This window comes from Ambystoma mexicanum, chromosome 8, assembly GCF_040938575.1.
Source record: "Ambystoma mexicanum isolate Mex_15411 chromosome 8, UKY_AmexF1_1, whole genome shotgun sequence".
NCBI lineage: Eukaryota > Metazoa > Chordata > Amphibia > Caudata > Ambystomatidae > Ambystoma > Ambystoma mexicanum.
Window position 1 is genome coordinate 1177372197 of NC_090929.1, and position 12512 is coordinate 1177384708.

Below are 12512 nucleotides of genomic sequence, written 5' to 3' on the forward strand. Positions count from 1 at the left end.
CTCATTTAACTTTTCACAAATGACACTCTAACATTAAAATGTTGAAACATTGAAACTATATAGTTCCAGACAGCACATAGTTTGGATGTGATATTAGAATGGCAGCATCTTCATTCAATTAGTTGGAGTCCCATGGCCATTATAGATACAGTTTCCTTTCCCTGTGCAGAATTGCAGCCGAGTCTCCGGACCATATATTTTACTCTCTATCTCTCTGTCTTATATATTAGCTTAGTGACACATCTTTGGTCTATTTGTTGTGATAAATTGCCGTGAACATTATTTTCAAATCCTGTGCAGCATTTTTGGTATTTTTATAAGTATTTTGACTTATTGGATGTTCTTTAATGCTCTTTAATACCTTTGTTCTTCCTCTCTCGTCTCCAGGCTGAACAAGACAATGGCCATCCGCTTCCAGCATTTGCTAATTTCCATATCGATGTCCTAGATGAGAACAATCAGGCACCCTTCTTCACAATAGGAGGTTACCAGGGATACATTTTGGAATCTTCTCCAGTCGGTACAACCATCTCCGCAAATCAGAACTTAACAGCTCCTCTAAAGATCATAGCCTTAGACAATGACGTTGAAGAGGTAAGCAGCATTAATGTATGTTGAATGTGATAAGTTGGCTTTAAGTGAGTTGATGAATATTTTACATCTGTTCAGAAAATGGTCACATTTTCAACATGGTGATGCAATATCTCGAGCCGTGCATCAAAGTAATCCCTTTATGCCTTTAATGCATGCAAGTTGTACTCCACAGTGCAACGAGGCAGAGTAGGGGGGAGCATGGAGAGCTTCAATCGGAGAAATAAGCTGCATTGTAGGTGCTGGTTTTCCATTATCTGTCTTAGGATCAGGTAGTCAGAGCAAGAAGTCAGCACACCCTGTTTTCTAAATATGAAGCCGAAGTGTTCATAAGTAACGTCCCTGAGTAGATTGGTAATTAAGCAAGCACAAGTCGTCTTAACAAATATAACTTATTCGTAATGCACAAGAGAAACATAATCCTCATCATTCGAAAGATGAAAACACCAATGAATCTGAATCACTGTTTAAATGACAATCTTGAGCTATCATCAGGATTCTTGACTGTAACCTATCAGTTTAAATCTGAGGACACAAGCTTGCCATTGTCTCTTTTCCTGGGTCGGCAACCCAGGTATTCTACACTACAAATCTTACCTGCCCTAGCCAGACTAAAAAAGGCTGAACCATAATGGCGGAAGAGGTACAGGTTGAAGAGCCCTGGTGCCATCGTTTTTCACCAATATCCAACATTTAACTAAGAATTGCAGAATGTTTTCCCTCATGAACACAATGGATCTCTCTTGTTACTCCGTAATATTCATAAAAGTGGACTGTATCTGCTCATTACTGTCTCTCTTGGAATAATCCTTCAGAGTTAACAGTCCATAACATCAGCGGACACTTAGCGCCTGATTCATGGAAGTGTTTTATGATGGCGCAATCCCAAAGGAAAATGGTCCATGAACCAGGCCCTTAATTATGTCCATGCATTGATGCTTATCCACCATCGTCCCATATGAATTCAAAGCAGCAGAGCCCACTCCTATTTTCTGTGTGGTATTGTCTTGATGTTACTTATAGTATCAGACTTCCTTATGTCTTAGCGACCTTTGCCCTTTCTTCCATCATGGTTAATCTACTGTCACCAGATCTAATCTGAGAAATGTGATTAACCGATCAGGGTTCTCCAGTGTAAAGGTAATCAGTTTGTCTCAGTACGAAGATTGAATATCATTCAGGAAATAATCCAGTACCTCCAAGAATGTGAATGTGACATCAGAAGTTCGACTCAATGAATGATCATCCAAAATATTTATTGGTAAAACAAATGTGAAGAGTTGTGTATATGTATTTTTTATAGATCAACATAGTGCACCGTTGCACAATGTCTAAGGCAATATCTTGTATTTTATCTGTCTAGATAATACAATTGGGCCTTGTAACACGCAGTAAGACTGCCCACCTTAGCACATTGTACCTTCAAGTATGTATAGGACTCTTGCGCCCGCAAAGGACTACTGCCAGTGATCAACTACTTAGATGTTCTCTCCATACCAGTACAATGTGCTTTACAGTGAGTCCCTGGCGACTCGCAAGGGTTAACTTCCAATGAGCCGTTGCACAATGTCTTTCGGCATTTCTTGACTTTGTGTTAGCATGTTGCACTTTATACGCCTAGATGGCAGCCAAACCCACCAGGGATGATTTCACATCCATATACATGTATTTTTATATTCACATTTATAACTACAGTCTCTTCTTGCACAGTGTTCTAATAATTCACGTTCTGTGGACCCATCATGCTGGTAGTTGATATTTATCTATATAAATATCCAGCCCTTTATTTACCTTGCATTCAGCACATGGCACTTTTCAATTTTGAGGCATTTATAAGTTAACACAATATGGATGAAACATGTCCTTTATGCCGAGCATGTTGTTTGACCAATTCGCACAGAGCACATCTCACTTTATAGATATGAATGTCAGTATAATATTACACTGTTAAGGCAATATTTACCATCAACACCTTTGGTTTTATAATATTGATATAACACATCAGGTATTTACCCACTAGGGTTGACAGTCTCATGTACCTCGTTTTTGAAAGTACTGCTGTGTTTCTCCATCTATTTACCCATTTGTTATGTTCATCCAAGTTATATACCTTATACCAATGTACCATATATTACATATGTGGGTGTATTTTCAGATTATCATGCCTAACGTACATAGTAATGTGTCCATGCTACTGATGACATTCCAAGATGGCGGCTCACATTGCTATAATCTGTTATCCAGCTTAAACATGCCAGTAGTCCATGCTGAAAACAGAGATGCATAACTAACAATCTGCTATAAAACACAAGTCCTCTTTCTCTTGCACTTAACCCGACAAAGCCCGTTTGGGGTGAAACACATTGTTTGTTTTTTCCTGCTTTTGCTGCTGCACTCTTATCCATCGATAACGCATTAATAAAGGACCTTTCTGCACAGCAAGGACGCCGAGGACTGAATCTGTACATTGCTTTTCGCTTCCCAATAGTCCCCCTAGGGGTGGTTTAATACAGGAGTACCTGATGGAGAGGGACTACCCTCCTGGAGATAAGTACGGCCACCTGAGTAACAGTCAGCCACAACACCCAGAATGTAATACTCTCAAGACCTCCAACACATTCTCAGCCTAGATACATGTGTTATTGTAAACCCGAACCCCTGACATTTACTGAGAAGAATAAGATGGTGAAAAGCATGAAGAATGCTCTTGGTACACATACTGAGATGAGGAGGATGTGCCATGGAACTGACAGCAACTGTCTAACTTTCTGAGGAGGAGTGTTCACCATCGTAAATTAACAACCAAGAATGGATTAATGCAAATGTTGAGCCCAGCTGGGTAGAGCCCAGCCAAGAGAGGCTGCAAACACAAAGCACGCCTTATGTGGGAGCTTCAATTTGTGCAGGCAGACCCAAGGAGAGGAATGTCAGGGAACACCGGCAGTCAGCCGTATATGTTCTCTGGTGGTGCTGCTGAAGCGGGCCAGCGCCTGAGACCAGAGCAAAGGAAAGCTGTCAGGGGAGATGCCACCTGATGGCAATAGCCAGTTGGAGAAGCCCACATAGCCAAGTCGAATGACTGTCATCCCTGGAAGCTCCAGGGCTGCACTGACACCCTCAACAAGGTAACGGGTGGTGTGGGAGACATGGAGGGGATGTGCTCCCATGCTAAAGCAGTCTTCCCTCAGCCTCCTGGTAGCCATATCCCTAGGGGATATTGAAGGGTCTAAATTGCAGCAAATCTCCTCTTCCCTGTGGCAAGCCAAGAGTCACAGGGGTTAAAGAGGTAAAGTTATGAATCTGGTGTGCTCTCCCTCATACCAGTGATAAGCCAAGAGTCATTGGGGATTAAGAAAGTTAATCAAGAAGGTCCTGGGGCCCTTAGAAAAGCAGAACACATATCCTAGGAGGTCCTTCTCATCCCGGTGTTGGCAATTAGACCACTGCCCACCAGAGAAGTGTCTGCGGCCCATAGCAATATGAAATAAGCATTCAAGGAGGACATCCTCACATAAGTGGCTGAAGTAAAACCACTAAGTTGCAGAGAGAGAGATTTGGGATATTGATGGCACATGTAAAGAGAGGTCAGATGAAATAGAGAACTGGCGACAGCAAGAACAGTTAAAAACTCACTCCCAGGAACCAGGGGAAGGGGGTTATATCCCCGGGTCCAGACCTTGTGGACATTGTGAATGGATAACAGCTACCAGGAGAAGAGGGTAATTCTCCTGGTAGGGAAGATAGAATTGATACAACAGTATTCCAGGGGAAGGAAGTCATTCTCCCTGGCCTGGATAGAGGATATCAGTAAAGACAAACAAGAGAATGGAGGCATTGTCCTTGTCCATCAAGATTGGGACATTGTGGCTTTGCATAAACCAACATGCGGGGTATGGGAGTAATTACCTGTGGCTCAAGAACTTTTATACAGCTTTTAAAGCTGAACTTTCCACATACACCAGGGGAAGGGAGTCATTCTCCTTGTGTGAAAATGTTGTTGTTATTGGGACCTTTCGGTAATAGTGTAAGGGATTAGAGACAGGTTTGTACACAGGATGGTGAACTTTAATTTTCAATGACACTTTTGACATTCCTTTAATTTTTTTTTATTTTGAGGCAGGGAAATCCCTCATAGTGATAGCGATAGGTAGGTTTTCCTTTTGTGAAATAAAACTCTATAACCCAAACAAGACACATACTGGTTAGATGTGTTCTTTGTCACCCATTCAATATATATCGACAAACTTGTTGAGGACCTGATGCAAAAAACTCAGTCACAGCTTCATTTTAGTCCAATCCTTCAATTAAGAATGGTGAGATAGAGTACAAAGCCTGACGTGTTTCACTCCCAACTAAAGATTTGCTAACAGGATGTTACAGTTAACTCCCTCTGGGTACCTTTTTAAACCGTGCACCTGCTGCAATAAAAATAAATCTGTATTTAATCATCAATTTCGTGTTTTTCCGAAGTGAAACTTACATTATAGTACACCATGTCGGCCGTCTTTAAATATAAAACATGTGGGCACCAGTATCTTAAATTGATATCATTTTGTATTATATCCCTGCACAACACTCTTATTTAGATTTTTGTGTTGAATTTTGACTGTTAATATTTGTCAGGTGCAAAGACCTATTGTCGATACCAACTATCTTCAAGGTTATCTGCAGAAATGAATTCCAAATGGCAATTCTCATTGCAATATAATCTCCATCAATACTAATTCACCACATACAATAATGATTCTGTGCATAACATTTGTTTTTATTTTAATTTTTTTTTTAAATGCTATTAAAATTGTATTAAAATGTAACTTTGTCTGGTATGCACAGCATTATTAATGCCAACATTCTTCAATGCTACGTATGAAAACTTGGGGCAAGTTGCCTAACTTGCTGCAAGAAATTACCTAGTAATATTTGAACAGCTCTTAGAACATAGTTGTCAAAAGATCAAATAGACAGCACTTTACTATGATTTCTTTTTGTTTCTTTTGTTTTTATCTAACATGACAAGATGTACTTGTTTACATTGAAACCCTATGTACCTACATGTAACATGCTTTTACTTTCTAAATTTCCATAGACTTTCAGCATCATTGAATAAAGCTGCAGGTACATCATAATTGTTGTGTTTAACAACGTGTCTTCCATTTGTGCATATTTTAATATTTTATAATAAATGTGTCTGAAAAAAGTTAAGTGCAAAAACTATTAAAAGTTGAATTCATCTCAGAACACATGAAAGGGAAATAGGTGTTGGAATACAAAAGAACATAGATCTAAAAATAGAAATAGCAAAAGTCACTTCAAAAGACAAACAACTGCAACAATTTCATAATCATTAGGTTTGTTCAAATCTTCTTATTTACAAAATAAAGATATTGAATGTACTCTTATCTGATAATTACCCAAAATCAACTGTACCAGGATCAATATGAATTGGCTACCAGTCAAAATACAACAACAACAGGAACCATACACACACATTTAAAATCAGGTATATACATATTCAATAGAAAAGCGTTAATCCTATCTAAAATAAGAGGCCTATTAAATATTTGTTGAGCTAAAAGTATCACAACCACAAATGCATAAACACTGCACTTTAGGTTACTAGTCACTAAAAATTCCTCCTAACCATATATGTGATTCCCCATCAATGTTGTGACCAAATGGAACATTAGAAAAAGTCAATTATGTATTTAGTTTCCGTTTGTCTACGTGTAAGCTTATGATCACCACCAAGAGGATTGACCTCGGTGTACACGAGCCTAAAAGCATAGAAACATTTCAGATGTTTACCTTGAATGACACTATAATGTTTGGCAATTGGGTAGGACTGATCCTCGTTTTTAATTGCCCTTCTGTTTTTTTTTTTTTTTTTAAGATTCCGAACTTTAATTACCATGTAGTTCTACGCACATACCATTTTTTTGCAGGAACATATCAGGGCATGAATTTCATATTTTCTTTCACCTGTACTCCTCCCCTTAATTTCCATTCATTTGGTTGTGACCCAATGTAAATATTGGCCTGCTTTACATTTTCTACAAGTATACATGCTCTGAGTTTTCTAAATTAACCATGATGCTTAAATATGTTTTTCTTGTTAGTGAAGCAACTCAGTATTAAAATGTATCTCAGAGATACCTTTTTCGATAAAATAAAAGTGCACTACTAACAAGATGTATTTATAATATCTAATGTGTCATTAACACATGCCAATGCTTTTTTGGAATGGTCGTCCTTTTAGCGTTTGGTTAGTATATGAGTTAAATCCAGATCCCATCTGTGCCATCATAAATATCCTGGTGTTGTGCTAGACCCCGCTTTGCTCTCTCTTTATCTTTGTTGATAACCAGGAGATCTGTCCTCTTTTTATCACATACCTTTAAAGATGTTCTTTTGATCACAGTTTTAGGATATACTCTCTGTCTGAATTTCTTTGCAGTAATGAGTGACTGTTTTAATAATTTTGCCTCCTCAATTCACCATATGGAATGCTCAATTTTATTCTAGGATGATTGCTTTGTGCATGTAAGACAGAGTTAGAGCTTGTCAGTTTCCTGAAAAAAAAATTAGTCTGTAATTCCCCATTCTCAACATGGATACCAACATCTAGAAATTCAATAAAGCTTTCACTTGATTTTCCTGTAAGTGTGTGATTCACATTGTTTATGATTTCCTGAAGCTCTTCCCATGCTATCTTATAAGTATATCATAGATGCATCTCAGTCAATGCACCTTTGTTCTGAGTGTAGATCAAATTCTCTACTGGCCATATAACATTTTCTTGCCACCAGTCCATTTTGAATTTGGCATATATGGGGGCAGATGTAGTGCCCATCACTGTACCTCACAATTTCTGGTTGTAGTTACAACTAAAGAAAACAACCTTGATTTTCATGGCAAATGTGTGCATTTCTATATTCATTTTTGAATGTTAAAAAGAAAGATCAGTTACCTAGATCTAAGGAAATGCCTACATACATTGATGCTTTTTGTATGTTCTATAGATGTTTATAGCACTACTACATATAGTATTACTAGCTAGAAATTGTCTTCCCATGATTTAATTCTTATCTGATGAAGGAGATCAGTTGTATCTATTATATGATTGCAGACATGTAACTACCAGGAACAATACCTCATCTATGTATTTGCTTGTATTTTCTAGGACCGACCCATTAGGTGCAACAACTTGTGGTTGTTTCAGCAAGAAATGTCTTGCATGCAATACCGAGCAATAATTTGTCATATGCATCTTTTTTATAATCATCTGTCAAGCCATTCAAATACCATTCATTTAAGTGACAATCAACATTTGTTTACATAGTGCCAGTTGGAGCTTCTTTAAGTTTGACATAACGGCTGTTATCCCTCAATTATCTATGTGTATCTTTACTATATTCAATTGCAGTCATAATTACTAGATTATCTCATCTGTTAGATGATTTCAGTATCAAATTCGCATTCGCTTTCAACTTTTTGATGATGTACCAAACTTCCTTTCTCATTTTATCTTCATTTTCTTTTTTTTTTAATCTTTAATTTGCATTTGGTTAATACAAACCTTAAACACAATTACATCTTAAACAAAATATAAATATTAAAAAGAAACAGTTCAATATTACAGAATGTACAAAAAGTATTTAAACCGTTTAGATTTAGTCAGTCCATGCACCAATTACAGCAAAGGTTGAAGATTATAATTTAAAATGTATGTGTAATTTTCTCATATTTTACGTATCAGGATCAATATGTAGAATGAAAGGGATTTAAAACAGTTTAAAAATGTGCTCCATATGTGGTAGGTGGCGGCAGTAAGAAGAATAGATTATGCTTGATACAATGCATTCCAAAATTGATTGGTTTCAATAGATTCTATGTGTTCCACAAAGTTCCCATATCCCTTCACATATAACGGGTTCAAAGGGTGACACATAGTAAGGACATGATGATTAGATGTGATCTCCAGATGACAAGAACAACAAAGTATATCATCAAGAGGGGCATTCTTCCATGCACCCAAGTATTCTAACATAGGTAAAAGATTAAAATGCAAATATATAATACAGCTTTTCAAGGCCAGAAATGAGGACTGGTGAGGTAGACACAGGGTGCATTAAATTAAAAGATTTGTGATATAAATGTTTTATATGGTTTCATCTGAGTTAATTTGACCAACTGACTAATTCTGTCCCATTCTCTAGCCTTAAGCTTCATACTTGGTCTCTGTTAGGCAAATTATAAATAGAAGCCATAGTTATGACATGACATGATATGACATGTTCATAGAGAAGACAAACGATGGTCAGTTGAGTGTTTTAATTCATACATGAAATAATTTGTTCAATTTCTTTGGTCACCATTTCCAAATATGTTCAAGAGTTGATGATTAGTATGTCTCAGAGAATATGTAATTTTAAGATAAAGAAACAGGTTGTGTGAACCATGTAGTAATAAGAGAACAGTGGCCAAATTCCATCCTAAGGGCCTTCAATGGAACACAGACAGGCAAGATCATTACTGAGCATAATACTTTGGCTTCAACTGTATCAAGCCACTTGACCTGGTTCAATGGGAGGGCTTGTAGTCCATAAAGAATTGCAGGCACAATACTAATGTGATAGATGGTCAGCAGGCCTTCAACATTGTTTTCACCGTTGCAGGCCATGTATCTCACAATAATCAGCCGCTTATTCCAGGTCTTAGAGGTTATGAAATCCTTATCGAAGTGATTGGTGAGATTGAGCTTCAAAGGAAAGCCTAAGTAGATATAACTGTCTACCACTTCCACATGGTCATTGCCCAGTTTCCATTTGATGGAGGGGAGGGTTTATTAAGAAGATGACCAGCTAGACACATGATTTTTGTTTTCTTAGAATTGATCTTCATATGGTTTACCTGAGCAAAATCTGCTGTGTTCAACAAGCGATGAAAACTTAGTGGGGTCTGATCAAAGAGAACAGTATCATAGGCATAACCAAGCCCTAATAATGGTGTTCCATTGATCTTTGCGAAGAATGTTTCTTACTGCATGTAGGAACCTGGGCATGTCCTGAATTTGTGGAAATTAATCCAGTAAGCTTGCCTTCTTGAGTCAGGCGAACAGCTACTGTTGTATCCGTATAAATACGTTTGAGGAGAGTCAATTTCCCATAGATTAAGTTTATCCCATAGTCATTGATTAGAAACCAAGTCAAAGGTCTTGCTATAATCAATAGAATAAAATGTTAAAATTAGTACAGCGTCTGAGTTCTGCCATAAAATACTGAATGGTGCAAATAGTATCTAAAGTGTTGTGTGCCTTTATAAAACCCATCTGAAATGGCTTTAATAACTCTTTCCCTGTGCCCAATCAGTAAGTTTCACTAAAAGAATAATAGAATATGGGCCTCATTACGACCCTGGCGGTAAGGGGTTAACGCCAGCGTTAGCTGCGCCGACCCCTTACCGCCAACTACGAGGTCCCTTAGCGCCATGGCGCTTTTAACACCTGCTTTTAGCAGGTGTTAAAATCCATGGCGCTAAGGGACCATGGAGTTAATTACGCCACCGTAATTTACGGTGGCGTAATTAACGCCTTCCCCACTCCCATTATGCCCTATGGGGCAAAAATGGGAATGGGGAAGGGTAAATGGGGATTGGGGACTTACCGCCCCGCCGACCTCGGAATGGGGCGGTAAGTCCGCCAACCACCATGGCGTAAACGTAGTTTACGCCATGGTGGTAAAGTCACGGCCCAGGCGGTAACTTACCGCCTGGGTCGTAATGAGGCCCTATATATTTTGCCTCATATCGAGCATGGCTAAGAGTCTATCATTAAAAAGATTGTGCCTATCTCCTGTTTTATGCATGGGAATAAGTATGGACTTGTGCCAGCATTCTGGAATGCACCCACTTCTTTCAACCTGGCTTAATAATTCTAGCAAGGCCTTTGCCCAAAATGTTGGATTAGCTTTCATATGCCATTGGGTCCAGGTGCACAGGAATATTTTTGCTTTTTTATAATGTTGGCAATATCCTCTGAGTCAAAGCTTTCTCCAAATATCTTGCAAACTGGGAGATAGGTGTTTGTTTCTGATTTATTGTCGGGAGTTATGAAATATAAATTAGTGATATATTCTACCTATTGAGATTTAGATACAGCCATTCACTAGGACACACCCTCCCAAATATTCCCTAAACCTGCCCAAAATGCATGGTTGTTGTTGCTTCTCAGAAGAAGCAATAGCCAGTTTGCATTGTTTAATGAGTGTTTATGTGAAGTCACCCAGTTTTTGTAGTGCGTAGTCAGCACCTGCAAATGCTGCACCGTTTTTTCACCTGGAAATAGGTTAACTTGTCTTCTAATCGCCATTCTAGCCCTATGGTATAGTACCTTATTTCACAGGAGCAGAGGGTTAAACGTTGACAATCAGAATTCAGCAATGTTGCCAATTGGATTGGAATTCAAGGGTTCAATAAGATCAGCAAGACTAGAAATCATAAGCTAGATATCCCAGCCATGTGAAGCCAACCAGGATTGAAGTACATTTTGGTTTGCTGAAATTATGTTATAAAACTTGGTGATCATTTTTCCAGACCACATTATATAATTTCCAGCATGGTTTACTATAACTGTAGTAGTGAGATCAAATGTTGTGTAAGATTGTTCTAACTTAGACATCCATTTAAGCGTAGCATGATCGCTTCGAATTATGTTTAGTGATTTGCAACTTCTTAACATTCTGGGATTTACCACTACATAGTCAAGAAAAGATTTGGAACGGCCATTAGACCAAGTGTAATTAGAGCTTGAATGGTTAGGGATTTATGTAAGAATACAAGTTAAGCAATGGGCCGCTAATAACCGTTGCCATCCATGATCCTCAGTGCTAGTGAGATACATGGAAGGAGTCTGTAGGCATAGTTGGATGCAAATCGTGTACATTAAAATCACCAGCAATAAGGACTTTGCTCATGGGATGCCGATTGTACCAAGTGAGAAGAATACTAGCAATTACATGCTGGATTTTACTTGTAGCCTAACCATTGGAAGGATTGCAAACGTTGGTGATCTTTATTGATGTCACTAGATAACCTTCATTTTTTACATGAGATCATGTAATGCTTGACTACACCCAAACATGTTTAAGTGAAGGTTACATGGAGATTGATGCTGTCAATATGGATCATGCATGGGCATCCAAGAGTTAATTGAGTAGAAAAAGGCAATTGATACTTCTTCCATATTTTTTGGATCATTGAGAGTTGCCAGATCCTTAATGGCTGGCTGATCACAGATGGTTAAACCGATTTTACCCATAGATGATGTAGGTGTTTTCTTCTTTTTGGGTTTGTAAAATAATATAGCTTTGTGTGAGCAGAAATGAATGCCCTTCCATACTAATTGTATTTCATTATTGGTAAATTCCTCTTTTGACAGGTTTGTGATCTATGTTACTTATGTTAGCTTTTCTGCATTTGTGCCTTCTGTTTCCCAAAACGTGTTAGCCTCACTTGTGATGTCAGTTCTTTTTTATTAGCAGCTTTTGCTTCTCATTTTGCCTCCTTGTCTTCTCCTTTAATAGTTTTGATGATAAATGTCCATCTCTTTCAAGCTTTCAACCTAATCTCTGTTTTCGCTTCCTTACTCTCTGAGGTTTCTGTAATCAAGGCGTTATGTTCATCTGATGTAGTGTCATTTGCATCCCCTGTTGTTGCCCCTCTTGTTATGGTTTTGCCTAGGTTTTCAAATGTGGGGGAAAATGTATACACTTTGTATGTTTCATAATCCTCTTTATCACACAAACATGTTCTTTGTTTTCGTTATTTGATGTCATTCTCACATGTAGTCAGCTTTGTGTCAATGTTTTTCATCAGATTTTTGCTATCAAAAGTGTCTGTTTCAAAGCTAATTTTTGGCTTTGAAC

At 38.1% G+C, this 12512-nt stretch overlaps 1 protein-coding gene across 4 annotated transcripts in view; it reads left to right on the forward strand.

Moving 5' to 3' along the window:
• PCDH15 (protocadherin related 15) overlaps window positions 1-12512 on the forward strand; it is a 3978145-nt gene that overhangs the window by 1916215 nt on the left and 2049418 nt on the right. For all 4 annotated transcript variants that reach the window (XM_069611238.1, XM_069611242.1, XM_069611241.1 and 1 more), the window contains one exon: window positions 388-594. In XM_069611238.1, the coding sequence (XP_069467339.1) occupies window positions 388-594 (207 nt within the window). The remainder of the gene's footprint in view (window positions 1-387; window positions 595-12512) is intronic.